The 14,979-nt window shown below is 37.2% G+C and overlaps 2 protein-coding genes across 2 annotated transcripts in view; one reads left to right on the top strand and one right to left on the bottom strand.

Annotated features, from left to right (window-relative positions):
- The window catches only part of HAPSTR1 (HUWE1 associated protein modifying stress responses), an 824,185-nt gene that overhangs the window by 105,193 nt on the left and 704,013 nt on the right, over positions 1 to 14,979 (bottom strand). The gene's annotated exons all lie outside the window — the stretch shown is intronic.
- USP7 (ubiquitin specific peptidase 7) overlaps positions 1 to 14,979 on the top strand; it is a 75,066-nt gene that overhangs the window by 34,229 nt on the left and 25,858 nt on the right. Inside the window, exons 3-7 of the mRNA XM_035548779.2 lie at positions 3,575 to 3,773; positions 5,159 to 5,297; positions 6,029 to 6,117; positions 6,794 to 6,902; positions 12,299 to 12,429. Coding sequence (XP_035404672.1) covers positions 3,575 to 3,773; positions 5,159 to 5,297; positions 6,029 to 6,117; positions 6,794 to 6,902; positions 12,299 to 12,429 — 667 coding nt within the window. The remainder of the gene's footprint in view (positions 1 to 3,574; positions 3,774 to 5,158; positions 5,298 to 6,028; positions 6,118 to 6,793; positions 6,903 to 12,298; positions 12,430 to 14,979) is intronic.

Here is a 14,979-nt window from a genome sequence, read left to right as displayed (position 1 = left end):
CAAGTGAGTTTAATGGTTTCTGCACAAGAAGTGAAAAGCAGGATAAAATGTTGATGCTGCTTACTGGATCATAGAGACCAACTTCCTAGTGAATTTCTGAGTTTAAGAAACTTTGAAGGTGATTTTTTCCTCCTGCTTAGACCACAAAAAAAAAAAACTGACTGATAAAGTGGGAAAAGTGCAGCTTTCGTCCCTTTTGCTAGGTAGCTCACTGTTGGCATTGTACCATGTGATGGGTGCAGCAGTGGACCGCCAACTGGACTTTCAGACAGAGCTTTATTCTTACGAGTGGTTTGACTGTAACCTGGTGTTGCCCTGTATGATGTCTTGGCAATTAAAAAGAACCAGCTGAAGGAGTGTGCCATGCTTTGTAAAGAGAAGGACTCAATGAACCAAGCCTTGTGAAGTGGAATAGCAGCTTTGCAAATATATGTATATATTTGCAAACAATAAAAAGGGGGCTCTGATCAAATTTGTTTTGTAAGTGCATCAGCATTACAATCAGTAAATAGAATAAATTCCCTCTGAAGCTGAAGTTCAAGCAGAAGGTCCCTAGCAAAATAAACTCACAGCATTGAAATTATCCACTGAGTCTCATTTTGGTGAAGAATTACAGTGGCTAGGAGGGTTTCAGAAGCATAAGTCTTCGCCATATGCTAGTATTGCATGCTGTATTTGGATCACTATTGAAATATTCAGAGAATTTTCAGCCAATTTCTCCATTAATAATTCAGGTTCAAAATATTTTAATAACCCCAGTGTACTTTAAAGGTAGCAACATCTACTAAGAGAAAAATCTGCTTTTCTCAAAGGTAAAAGTACTTAAACACGTACAAAGTCTTGAAATGCATCATGTTCTGTATTTGGATCTCTGATCTGAAGGATCTTTGTTGTATCACGATGTTAAGCATGACATTCATCTCACCGGTGACCAAATCTTTTCCACCTAGCTAACACAATCCATTGCATGGAATTTCACCAGGCATTGTTAGCTGGGTCTGTTCTTTTTGTCTTGTGTTTAAGTTCATATGTCATATTTGTATTTCAATGATTTATGCAAGTCTTACTTGCCAGTCACTAAGAAATTATCCTGCTGCCAATTGCAGCCTTTTATTAGAAGTTGTTGGGTATGTTTGTGATGGTGAATAAAGGTTTTGCCTATATGCTCAGTATATTAATCAGACTTAGTATTTAAACTTTTTTTAAACACAATTCTTGTTTTAATCAATTGCACTTGTTAAAAATGTGGGCTTTCTGGAAGGAAAAGAAGGTTGTTGTTTCTAGGGATTGTTTGTATTCTTAGAGAAACTTCTATTTTAGGGTTGACCTTTGCTGCGAGGTTGAATTTCTGTGGAGTGGTTTCTAGTGATTGCTCAAATATTCTACTGAGAAGAGCGCCCTTCCCTGGCGAGGTCTCACACACAGGCTTTCCTGAAAAGAAATCAAGAAATACAGGCAAACTTGCTCTGAAGCATCTGCAGATGCTGCGTGGGCTGCCTTTTTTTAGCAGATAACGTGGCAGCACTGCTGCATCCTTGTACTGAAGTGCTCTGAAAGCTGCATTAAAGGAGGCAGAAAGCAAACTTGGTCTGCTCATTTTTTGGACGCCTAAACCAAGTCCAGAAGGCGACTGGTCTTGGTGGTGAACAGGGAGGCGTTCTCGAGCTGTTCTGAGAAACGTGATGCAAGGCTGATTCTTAAATCGTTAACTCCATTAAGGATTTTCTTTGATTGTGTCTGCAAAGAAGCTTGCAAGCGTGGAGCTCCTTTGCTTGTAGAAGAGCAGCTGCCTGAATTCTCTGGACAAGCAGTGAGTAAGTAAAATGGGTAGGAAACAGGTGCAAAGTAGGTGATAAACTACTGGTTAGCTACACTTGCAGGTAGGGAAAAGGAGAAAACAATCCTTTGAACTCTTCTGTTGCTGAGGAAGCTGACAGCACTGAGTATTACCAAGATTATTACAGGTGTGGAGGGGAGAAGAAGCAGATTGGTTGGCTGGTTTCTGTTGTAGTGCTGCTACTTTTGAGAGCTAATTAGGAAAGCTTAGGGATAATAAGACCAACTGTGTTGCCAAGATCAAAATCAGCAGTAGAATAACTGCTTGGAAAGAAAACCATTTTGCAAGGGCGAAGAATGAAACCTGTCAAAGCTTCTGCACAGCTAGGGACAAAATTTGTAATTTTCTTTGTGAAGTGTATAATCTTTACACTGTTGCATGTTGTAATCAAAAGAGTTTAGTTTCTTAAACAAGGTAGCAACCAGGACTTGCCTGCTTTAAAAAAAAAAAAAAAAAAAGGCACCATTCAACACAATCTTTGGTGTTACACAAAGCATTCCAAGTAAAAGACTGCTTTGCAAGTACCAAAACCCAACCTTTGTTGTATACTGTGCACCTTGTCACTAATCTCATGGTCCAGTTTCTGGCTCGTTGTCCTTGTACCTCAGTGCTTTTGGCTTCTGGTGTCACTGCATGTGATACATCTGCTCCGGTTCTGCACCCCCTGTGGGTGACGTGGGATTAACGTCGGGACCCTGCATGCCATGTGCCACCCTGTGCTGCTCGTACTTCCCCACACCCAGAAGCAAATCTTGCCATGTTCTGCAGATGTTAAGTTGCAGCCATGGAAAAAAAAAAGGAGGGGAGCATCATGAGCATGCACTGTACGTGTTCCTTGCCTTGTGAAATTGTTGAGATAAGTTGCAAGTTTTTTCTCCTTATATACAATATGAGGCATGTCACAACAAAAAAGAGCCCAGTCTTGTGCCTTCCTGAAGCTGTCGCAGTCTCCAGCACCCTGTTACAGCTTTGTACAACAGAAGTGGAACAGATTGTGGTATATGAAGAAGCAGGGATGTGGGAAGAAGGCAAAATTAGTTTGTGTGTCAAAATAAGCAATATTAAAAACTGTCTTAAAAACTGTCTGTTAACTTTGTTTTAGACCACTAAAAATCTCTAAAACTTTGCATACAACAAAGAACAACAGGACCCTAGTCTTGAAAAATTCGTCACTTATCTGATAGGAAATTAAAAGATAACGCATGAGGTTGATCTGTTTTAGAAAAAATACTCTTGCAAGCAGAAACCAGCTAAGTGGTGACTTGGTATTGACAGGCCAGTTGAACAGATTGTGAAAATCCTTCAAACGTCTTGGTTCATGCTGACAACTAACTTAAACTGATCTGTGAAGACACTGCACAACAAGAGGAGGTAGTGGGCTGTGATTTTTGTTGTAAAACATTTGATATTTCTGTCTTACTGTACCTGTAGCTTTAGAAGAAACTCAAGTGGTAGCAAATTCTAGTAATAAAATGATTTAAGAAACAGTACAGAAGGAACGTGTCTTTCAGTACTCTGTTTTCCAGAATGCTGTTGCAGTGTGTTTTTCAAAACGAGAAAATTGAAACTTCAGTTGCTAAAGAGTTAAATGACACTGGATTTTGGACTTTTTTTTGGTTGCTTCCAGAATCTCACTACATAAAACACACCCATGTTGCAGGATTTTTGAAAATTATTTTGAAGGGCAAACCATCAGATCTTTCAAATGCTCTCTGCATGTATTTGTGTACTTTACAGATACAAGTTGGCGATCGGAAGCAACATTTCAGTTTACAGTCGAACGCTTCAACAGATTGAGCGAGTCAGTTCTCAGTCCTCCCTGCTTTGTACGGAATTTGCCATGGAAGATCATGGTTATGCCACGACTCTACCCGGACAGACCACACCAAAAAAGCGTAGGATTCTTCCTACAGTGCAATGCTGAATCTGACTCCACGTAAGACACTTCTTTTTACAAGTCTTCATTTGATACTAGTTAATCTGTATTGCAAGAAATGAAGACATCTATGGAAGAAAAAAATCTACCAATCTTTCTTTGAGAGGAAAGAATTGCCAGATTTTGAGTCCCCTTCCCCCCTCACCCTTCAAAAATCAAAAAAAAAGAGTAATCCCCTCTTTAGGCAGTGTGGCGTATAAGTGATCTTCTCTTTAGGCAAGTTTGTGGTATAATTTAGATATATTTGTTTGATTGCTGGAGGGAAGTCTTTGACAGTTCTCTTAGCATGGGAGAAGTTTGGGTTTACTTCAAATTGAAGAGCTTCTGGAGTTTCAGTAGCCTTGCTGGGCTATAAATCCTACCTGTAAAGAGCATGAGCAGGTAATTCTTAGCAGCTAAGGCAGAACAGTGCGTTGAGGTATCTCCTTAAACAGAGTTCATTACTCGTTGGCCAATATGAGGACATGGACATGTTCTTAGATTTCTTTATGCCAAACAAAATTGGCTGTCTTTTACCCCTTTGGCAAATAATGCAGGAAATTAGAAAGGTAAATAGAAATTTCTGGGGAATTGCCGCACCTTATCCAGCTAGAGAGCAGATGTCTCAAAGGTATCTTTTCCAGTAAGATAATTTCATTCTTGCATGAAATCTTGCACAGTTTTCTGCTCACTGCATAACAGCAGTTGTTTTTTCACATCATTTTTGTAACCTAAAAGGTGAATGCTCGTCTCACGCACGTTTAATCACAGGAAAAGAATAATGTGATCTTTAAAAGTATATCAAATGAGGTGCAGCTGATGGAGCTAAGAAAGCAGTCATGCCACTGGATGAGACAGTGACAAGGCATTGTTTGAACTGTTGTTCAGTCTGATCGTTTTCCACAAGCGAGATGAATTTTAACAGGACTGGTCACAAAGAAATGCTACTGAAGACAGATTAAGAGGATAGGGGAATTTATCTGGTGGGAGGGAATGCAGAAGAATCTCCTCCTTTCCTTAGTCAGAGGCTGAGTTACCACACTCTGGAGACACCAAGACCACCTTCAGTTGGCGTACCCATCTGTGCTGAAGTAGGTTAGAAATAGCTTACCTTGAGATCTGTTAGCTTCTTAAACTACTGTTACCTGTGCTTGCCCAGCAGTAGTTTATTAATAATGTCATTGCCTTAAGAGAACCTCTGTTCCAGCTTCAGGTTCATAATGCACCCTCAGAAGGCCCCAGGGATTCATGCCCTTGAAAATAATTAACCAAATCTTAACATCTAATAAGAAAAAATAAAAATGTGAAAGTAAGGTACCAAAAACCACAACTAACTAACAAAACGTTTTAATGACTATAAAAAGCTGGTTTTGAATGAGTTTCAAATGTTTCTTCTGTGTTTATAGGTCGTGGTCTTGTCATGCGCAAGCAGTTCTCAAGATAATAAACTACAAAGATGATGAAAAATCATTCAGCCGTCGTATTAGTCACTTGTTCTTTCATAAGGAAAATGACTGGGGCTTTTCCAACTTTATGGCCTGGAGTGTAAGTAATTGGATGTACATTAATCTATTATGTTATAGATGCAATTTTGAACTTGCACTCCTGGATCCTGAGATACCTATAGAATTTCTTTAAGCTGTTTTTTTATCATTGCTGAAGATTTATTTTCATTTTCTTATGAATTCCTGTACTTAGTTATTATAGATAGATTTTACTTTCATAATGACATAAACATTCCTTCATTATTATTACCAGCGTATCTGAATGCCTGTCAGTGGGGGGGGGAAAAAAAGGGGCATTATCATTCTGAAGCAATGCAGACTTTCTTCCGTTTCCATGTGTTATTTGTATATTTATATAGATACTTTAATGCACTAATAATACTGCTAAGGCTTATCTTAAGTTGAGACAGCTTTTTAAGCCTTTTCAAAGGTTGGCCCTCTAATCTTTCATCTGGCTGGAATAATGTTCTTCAAGTAGAAGCCCAACTTCTGATTACCGATTCTTATTATCCACAGGAAATTGAAATAGTACTGTAAAACCTTAAAAGCCAGGAACGAGTTTCCTGTATTGAGACATTAAAAAAGAACTAAGTGTATTAAGCTGAAAAACAGCCTTGCCGATGTCCTTCTTTTTTTTCCCTTCAGTTTACTATTACTGGTAGGTCAGGCTAGGAAATTAAACGATGTCTAACTGGATGCTTCACAACAGTCATCTTGTAATATAGAGAAGTTTTGCAGTTCTCATATTCCTGTGTTGTTCTTGTTTTACAGGAAGTTACTGATCCTGAAAAAGGCTTTATAGAAGAGGACAAAGTTACTTTTGAAGTCTACGTTCAAGCAGATGCTCCACATGGAGTGGCGTAAGTATCTTTGTTCAAAAATAATTCTTAATATTAATATTTCTACATCACCTGAGGTTGTTCAAGTACTTTGTTATTAATAGTTGTAGCTTATTAGACACTTCTGTCACGTTTACTTGATTATTTCTCACAAGCAATATTTTTCATCAGTCATACACATTTTTGTCAAGGTTAAACTTCAATTTATTTTACGATGTTGCAGAACTTTTACTTCTGTACAAATTAATTTGTAATTTAATGTGTCTGCTAATATTTTTTTTGCTAATATCTGCAAATATTTTTGATCTTACAACTGATAAGTTTCATATACAGTCAGGTGACTCTTCTATCTAGCTTCCCTTGGTTTACAGTTTTAAAACTGCCTTGTCTGAGTCATTCTGCTTCATGTCGTTTCTAAACAAATAGGTTCTACTGAAATGCAGACTTGCTTTTAAAAGGATAGCTTTGGATTTCAGTACACTTTCATAATAAATAATTTTTCTGCCATATAGAACATCTTGGAAAAAAAAATCTAACATCAAAACATTTAATTCCAAAGATATACTGGCAGGCAGTAGGTTTTTGAACCTTAAGTAATAGTGAAGAGTAGCTGATACCTACCAGCAGTGCTACCTTAGAACAAGTGCTCTTTACAGTTAATAAAATTCTATCTTTTTTTTTAACCACTATTTTCCAGGTGGGATTCAAAGAAGCACACAGGATATGTTGGCTTGAAGAACCAGGGAGCAACTTGTTACATGAACAGTTTGTTACAGACTTTATTTTTCACAAATCAACTACGAAAGGTAATTAGTATGTGGAAAAAATGAGATTGCTAATTGAAATATCCAGAATATTTATATATAAATGCTTCAGAATGCGTCTCTCTATTCCTTTTGCCTCCTTTATCCTATTACGGAAGCTGTGACATGCTGATGTACGTCTTGCTTCCTGCACTTCAGCCCCAAGTTTCCTTTTCTAGTTTGAGCATAGGCTCTTGGTTTTTGTGAAAGTAGACAGAATACCTGGTGGAAAAACCTGAGTTAAGGGGTGTTTCCCAGGCTTTGTTATGTGTGAATGTTGCTTTGAATTGTTGAAGGAAAAAAGAAGACTGATTCCACTTCTTGCAGATGTGAGGAAAGTAATTTTCGTTTCTTTAAATAGTTAAACTAGAAAACTCACTTAGGACTTCTCAGCCCATAAACAACATAAAAAGATAAATAAGTACGTCCTGTGAGGTTCATTTGTTCTGTCTCTTAATTTATATTGCACAGCTGAATTTTCTGCTGTTGTGGTTTGCATCTTTGTAATGATGGGAAAGCATTATAATTTCAGCAATTTAAACAACTTTTATATTTGCTTCATTCATATGTTTTTTATTTACTGCAGATGGTACTTCTTTGCTGGAAGGAGTAAAATTTTGGAGTATGCGCTTAATAAATATTTCACTGAAACAGGATGAAATGCACTAGATAATGTGTAATTTTAAAATAGTGCAATAGCCTTAATGGGGTAAAAAACATAAATTACTTTATCGAAGCGTGGCTAGTTAGAAGATATATACTACTTGGTACCATTTAGTTTATTGGAGTGTCCTTTTGATCCTACTTTATCCTTCTACTGTTATTAGTTATTATTATTCATTAGGAATAATAATAATAATAAAAACCTCTTCACTCAAAGATTTTTGGAGATTCTTTTGCCATTCTTAATGTTCTGTTGTATTTTGTTCTTGTAGTTTTACCTAAGTTTTTTGCGTTCTTGCCATTTGCACTTGTTGTATCTCTTAGTGAAAATGAAGAATTCTGACTTCTTTCTTGTGTGTGTACTAGGTTGTTCCATTAAGCTTTCTTTTCTCCAGTACTTTCCATTATACCTATTCTCCACTGTCTTATCATTATTATTTGTATCACAGTAGCTTGTAAGAGCCCCAGTTGGGATTTTTTTTTTCTTTTACAATGTGCTACTTACACTTCAGAGTTGCAAAAAATAGCATGTTGAGCTTCAGTAGGCTGTAACTGAGGTTTTACCAATGCCATGCACAAGAAATAAATACTTGACTTGTTTTATGTGGTGCACCTGTTTCTTTTTTACATGAAGTGTAATTTACCCATTCAGCTTATCATTTGTTATAATGCCTGGTTTTGGCTCAGCATTCGTAATGTTTGTGCATTTTATTCTTTCGGACAACCTATGTGTTTTTATAATAGCTACATCTAATCCAATTGAGTATTTCCTTTCTAGAATGTCTTGCAGTCGGTAAATCAGTATGTTGCGTGAAGAAAACTTGTTCTGTGAAGAAATGCTTTTTGTGATACAGATTTGTTTCAATTGAACTAGTCTTCTCAGGCATTCCCCTGCACTTCTTCCCCAGGCCCTAAGTAAATACCAGCTGTTAGGGATTGTTAATATCTGGTTAGCAACCATATAAGAGAGCTTAATTTACTAGCTGGTAACTGCAGATTCTTTAATGGAAATGGTACTGGATGCCTAATTCTCTGCTTATTCTTCAGATTTTCAGAGTCCCCTGAACCAGAAGAGCCAATAGTGGTTGTTTTAGGCAGTTTTGGTACTTACTTGCTGTTACTACAGATAAGGAAGAATCACTAGCTATCTGGTCTGAAAAAAAAAAAAAAAAAAAAACAAACGAATTTCTACAGCGTATTTATTTTCACTTTAAACAAATTTGTTCCTTTTAAAACAGTTAATTATCACCAATTCCTTTATTTCTGTTAATCCTCCATACTTAGGATAAATAATTATTTTTATTGTTGTTATTCAGAGGTTTGTTAACAGAGAAATTGCTGTCAGGAATAGAGCTGGGAAAGCATGAACAATATCAAGTGCAAGTGTATATTTATGGGAAGTCAAACCCTCTGATGAAGTGTGGGAGAGGATGAATGCAGACATCTTTCCTTCTTTGCTCTGTTTCCAAACAGCGGTTGGAGGGTTCCTGGGTACTCGAAATGAAACTTGCCTTTGTTAGCAGCCACGTGGCTTCCGTGGTAGGGAATAAAGCAGGGCATATCTTTGTAACAGGTAAATGCACGCCTAAGCACAGTCTACTCTGGCAAAGGACAGTGGGGAGTCCAGATTTGATCTCAGACCACTTCATGTTGCTTCCCATGTCTGTCATCAGTGCCCCCAGCCAGTCAGTGTTGCTTCAGCCAGTCAGTTTTAAAATTCTTTGCTGGTTCTCTTGGAAAAATTCCCTACAGTTTGTGAGCATGTTGCAGAACGTTTACATAATTATGCTAATATCGTAAGTATAGGTGCAATACGTTTCTCCCTGATCTGCTCTCCTTAATTTAGCTAATAATTTAGCTAATATATTTTACCATACCTTCAAATTTCATGCACAGTGCTTTCTTCCCTTCTTTAAGTAACTGTCTTTGACTCTAAGCACTGTTTTCAAGCTTGTCTGTAGCATTCTTTTACCACATAAACATCTAAAATTTTTCTTATATCCCTGTCTGTTGCTTTTAGCCATTGCCTCTACATGTTCCTGTCATTCTTGTGTGTTCATTTCCTGAGGGAACTTCTCAGGTGTTAAAGATGCTGCTTTTTTCTAATGGATCAAAATGCCTGACTCCTTGATCTCGAGATCAAGTTTTCAAAGTTTGGGAGGGCTAAATGTGAAAATAAAGGTTTGTAAAGGATTGTGGTTTGTTTTGGCTTGAAAAAACACTTAAACTTTTTGAGAAGTGGTCTTCAGTTGTGCTTATATACACACACACAGAAGGAAAAACCAAAGGCAGGCTGTATGTTAGATGTCAGTCTGTAGTAAAATATTAGAATTTCAGAAGAAATAAAACTGGTGTTTTTATTCAATTGCATCTGGAATGTAGTCATTATAAATAAATTTTAAATAATTGATTTAATATTATTTGAGAGATACAGGAAAGGATTTAGTCATCCAGATGGTACATGAAGAAACCAAATTAGAACTAAATGCAAAGGACCTGATTTTGTTTAATCATCACACTATTCTGAACTCCCATTTATCTCATTTTGGAAAGAGATAGCTATAGTGAAAGCCACTAGGTTGACTTTTAGCCTGCTATAGTATCATCTTGGGTTTGTCACAAAGAATGTTCGTGACAATAGCATTTGAATACTTATTATTGATAAAGATATACAAGAAGTACTCTAAGAAAATGTATCTGCACTAGTTACATTTGATTTTTTTCCTTATGTGATTTTCAAATCCTGTTTGCCTAAACATAGCAAGTAACTTCTTAAATTTTTGCTTTTTATGAATGGTTGTTTACAAGTTATGAAAAACAATTAATACAGGCTGGTTATATTTGAAAGATTTGAAACTTGGTCACTCAGATATTTCCTTTTTCTTCTTTTGGCCAGTGATAACCAGCTTATAAAAGGGTTCATAAGCTGGGGTTAGGGAGAGGTTAAGTTAATTCTGCAAGATGCTGATAATGCCTCAATCTGGGTGGTCAAACCTGACGGTAGCACGTGTGGAGAGGTTGTGGGTCTCCGTTCCTGGAGATACTTGGAACTCAACTGGGTAGGGGCCTGAGCGTGTTTTCCCTTTTAGGTCTGTAGATATTGCTCTTGACAATGTAGTTCACAACTAAGTAGAAACATAAATTTAAATGTTACTAGTGTCTAGTCCTGATTCTGCTTTATATCATCTCTGTTTACTGCTAAATTTTGGAAGTTAAATATAAAATTCAAAAGGAAATAAAATGATGTGAATTATCACATTGCTTTACTGTTGCATAATTAACTTTTTAAAAAAATCTGAATGTCAGGGGTTTGCTTTCCTTGCCAAACTAATCAGTATTTCAGTAAAAAGTTATGAAGGAACTTTAGTTTGTTTTATTTTATCTTACTACTGTGGTTGGTCTGCTGATAGTCTCGTATAGTTCTTATCCTTCCAAGTGTTTGTTTCTGCATATTTGAAAACTCATTTTGTGGATGTTCAGAATTTTTTTAATCTTCTTAACTGGCCAGTCAATATCTTAACATATTTTATTGCCCTTTTTTTTTGTTTGTTTGTTTGACATTAAGTTGTATTTTTCTGTCAGCCATGTCTGTATCTAATGTCTGTCTTGTGGCTCCCATTACCTCTGCACTGAGCATTCATGTAACAACTAATGCGTCTACCCCAGCAGTTGATCAACACGCTGGAAGTACCAACCTCCTTCTGTACACAGGGAACATAAGGCACAGGGTAGATGTGCTGGACACATCTGAAATCTATGCTGACACAGAAACGGAGTGAGAGGAGCTGAGGTCCAGTTCAGTGCTTCGCGCACAAAGCTGTACACTTCTCTTGTTTCACAGGCAAAAGCTCAGCTGGCAACATTTCTGTTTCTTAACAGGATTTTTCTCTAATACTACTTAATATCAGAGTCTATTATTTCAAGTGTTATCTCCTTTCGAAGTTGCCTCTATTTTCTTTTTACAGTCACAATTTTTAAACGAGCATTTCTCAGTCAATACCTTTTCTTTGCTGTTACTTTTCCCTAGATATATTGGTGTATAATTTCTTCAATGAATCTCATTTCACTGCCAGTTCGAACTTTCCTAAGGCCTGTTGGTCTGGTTGTGTAACTTTTGTTCTCAATCCTTTCTGGTTTGGTAGAATCAGTGAATTGAATTGTTCAGCTGTTTACTTCAGTTGCTACCAGTGGTGATGTTAAGTAGGAAGGAATGTATCGGAGAATCTCAGTGTCCTTTGACATCCTTCTCCTGCACGTAGACTCATTCTGTGTTCCTGATTGATGCCCTTTGTGCTTTCATATGTTGTTTTCCCCCAGTGGAGATGACAGTATTCACACAGAACCAAGTTGAAGCACAGAAGTGATATTTTTAAAATCCTATAGTGTTGTTCGGTATATCTGGTCCTACTGTGATGATTGCATAGGCATACAAGGCATGATATGTTCATGTGTTTTGAATGCTTCGGTGTATTTACTTTTCTAGGGTGGAGTTTAACTATTTAGATAACGTTGCCATGAATGGAGTCTGTTCAGATCATTTTAACCACTGTGCTCTAAGAAGAGTGATTCCAGCCAATATTTTTACACTACAGTAAAAGATTTTTTTTTCAGACTTTTTTTTTGGGAGTGATTAAATGGAGTTACATGAAGTAAGTCACTGAAGAGGAAAGGATGCATTCAACAATATGAGCAATGAACTTTTCCTTAGATACTAATTGAACTAAATACTTTTTCAGGCGGTGTATATGATGCCCACTGAAGGAGATGATTCATCCAAAAGTGTTCCTCTAGCATTGCAAAGAGTGTTTTATGAGCTGCAACATAGTGACAAACCAGTTGGAACTAAAAAGTTAACAAAATCTTTTGGGTAAGTTTCAGAAATTTCAATTATTTTTTGTTTTCCTATAACATTTCTTTAAAAAGGCTTTATTTAAACTAGACTTTTTAGAGAGGTGCAGAGAAATGTTAATACAACATGTTAATTGCTAGTTTTTCATAGTTTAGTTGGATAGGTTTTTAGTAATAATCATTCCTAAAGCCAGATGATCCAAAAGTCAGATTGGTGGGGCTACACAGTCATCAAACAAATCAGTGTTGGGATTGGGATTCGTGTTACCTGAAAGTTGTGACACGTTTGTCTAAGTAAGATTGAGAACAAAACAGATTGCTGAAATATTGCAGTTCGTGTATTGTTAGTGTCTCAATTGTTTCTGTTTTAAATCTAGGGAAATAACAGTAACTTGTATTTCCAGATTGTTAGTTCAGCACTGATGCTGTTGTAACGCTTCGTTATTATACATCAAAGATGCATGTCTTTTTACCTGTCCACAGTTTAGAAACATTTATCCCATATTCTGTTTCATGATTTAAAGCTTAAAAGGAATACCTGTGGTGTGAAGTAAAGGTGTCAGAGCACACAAAATATTTCTTCGCATTTTCTTTACTCTTGCACCCTCTTTTCCTCCATAAAACATCTGTTAAAAGCTTGTTTTTTACTTCCTTTTTTCCCAGTATCCAGTTTGTTGGCCAATATTTCTTTGGTCTGGTACTACTTCTTGTGAGACAGTGTTAAGAAGTATAATTTTAAATCTAGAATATTCAAATATGCAGAAGACAGAATTACACGATATAGCTGTGTTGAGGATATTTTTGTTGTTGTTTGTTTTTTACACTAGTTTGATATTTTGTTTGGGCAGAAGTTGAGAGAAGATGAAGATTAGCATAGCCTCTACAAGCTTTCTCTTTGCACATCCTATGAATTCAGAGGGTTTTTAACTAAAAATTGTTCTAAGAGATTGTTTTTTGCATTATTTTGCTACGTGTGTATTTATAAACTAACCTTTTGTAATAGTGTTGAAAGGTTTTTTGTTTGAAAACAAGTTATAAAATTAAATTATATGATCTTACATGATCACATAGCTGTCCTAGTGTTCAGCACGACAGTCACATTTCTGAGGTCTCTGATCCGGCAGCTTCTGCTAAAACTTGTAGAAGAGGTCTGTCCTGATAAGATTCTTGTAACCTTACAGCTATTCTCATTTTCTTTTCACCTTTTGAGGCAATTTTAAAATGAAATTGGTAACCTCAGTGCTGTATCTTTATCTGGTGGTATCCTCTACTGGTACACTGTATGCTTAGTTTATCAGCACTCCTGCTGTCCTGTTACACTATAAAGATTTGCTGATATCATAAATACTTCATCCTGAGTTAGTATCTTAACTGTGTCATCTTCAAGAGCATGAGGAGATCTTTCCTGAGGGTGTTGCACATGCTTAATTTTGTATCTGAGAGTAAGCTTCTGAAAATGTGCTCATGCATGCCTTTGTTCTTGGGAAGGAACTTCTGAATGTCTTTTTCCTCCTTTAAGTCAGAGAGGGAGGGTTCTGACCTTGTGAGACCTAGCTGTATGCTGTGTATATTTATGGGGTATTATGAGTTTCTGTAGAATCTAAATAAGTTTGGCTTTTTTCAGTAGAAAGTGATGCTGTCTGAAGGAGCTCCTTTTTAAAAATCGTTATATTAGTATGTAACCTTTTCTTTGATTTTTGTCCTTCAATCTGGTAAGCATTTAAAGCCTGGAGATTCAGGAGGCTATTTTCCATTCTTAATTACCCAATGGATTACTTCATTGATCTTGTTCCAGCGGGGACCCCCACACAGTTGTTTTGGCATGCTTTTGGGAGCAGCATGCTGCAGTGTGACAATGCTGATGAGTCACTGAGAAGAGAGTGGGAGGGGAAAATAAAGTTAGTATTGCTCCTGATCAGCCCTGTACTTCTGGCTTCAGGAGCTGGGGTTGAACCTTTGGCTCACACAGGAGCTGAAGCCTATGGTAAATATAGCTTATTTGATATAGTGGGAGTGATGGCTGTTGCAAAAGGAATTGTCAGAGACTTGAACTCAAAGATGCTTTTTAAATATAAAGAGTTTCTAGGAGCAAGTATTTCATGGTGAAACTAAAAACGGCTCCTTTATGCTTCTTCCCTTTTATTTAAGGTAGTAGCACTGAACATCTTGCTGCAGTGTACCATTTTGGCTACTGCGGAGGCATTTTGACTATGTCGCACTCGCCCCTCCATTCACACAACTGCTTGCAAATGTACATACAGTGCAGGTGGTGTTCAGGCAGCTGGGTGCGTCCTTGGAGTTGCTGTGCATCCAAGAGTTAACTGTTCAGATGAGCACAAAGGAGCCAGGACAAGTCCATTTGCTTCCTCTGATGTGCACAAATAAGCCCTGAACGCTACTTAGCTGCACCTGAAGGGCACTCCGTGCAGAGGCACCTAGAAGCATGTTGTGGGAACTTTTCTGACAGCAGTGAGTTGGTCCGAGGCCTCCTCTTGAGTTTTTTGACATGAATTGCAAAGAGGTTTTAGACTAGAAGAATTCTGCTATCAACAGCCTGACCCTGGCCTCT

This window comes from Cygnus atratus, chromosome 15 (genome assembly GCF_013377495.2).
Source record: "Cygnus atratus isolate AKBS03 ecotype Queensland, Australia chromosome 15, CAtr_DNAZoo_HiC_assembly, whole genome shotgun sequence".
NCBI lineage: Eukaryota > Metazoa > Chordata > Aves > Anseriformes > Anatidae > Cygnus > Cygnus atratus.
Note: the sequence above shows the minus strand (reverse complement) of the source record. Positions and strands in the feature narration are given on the sequence as shown.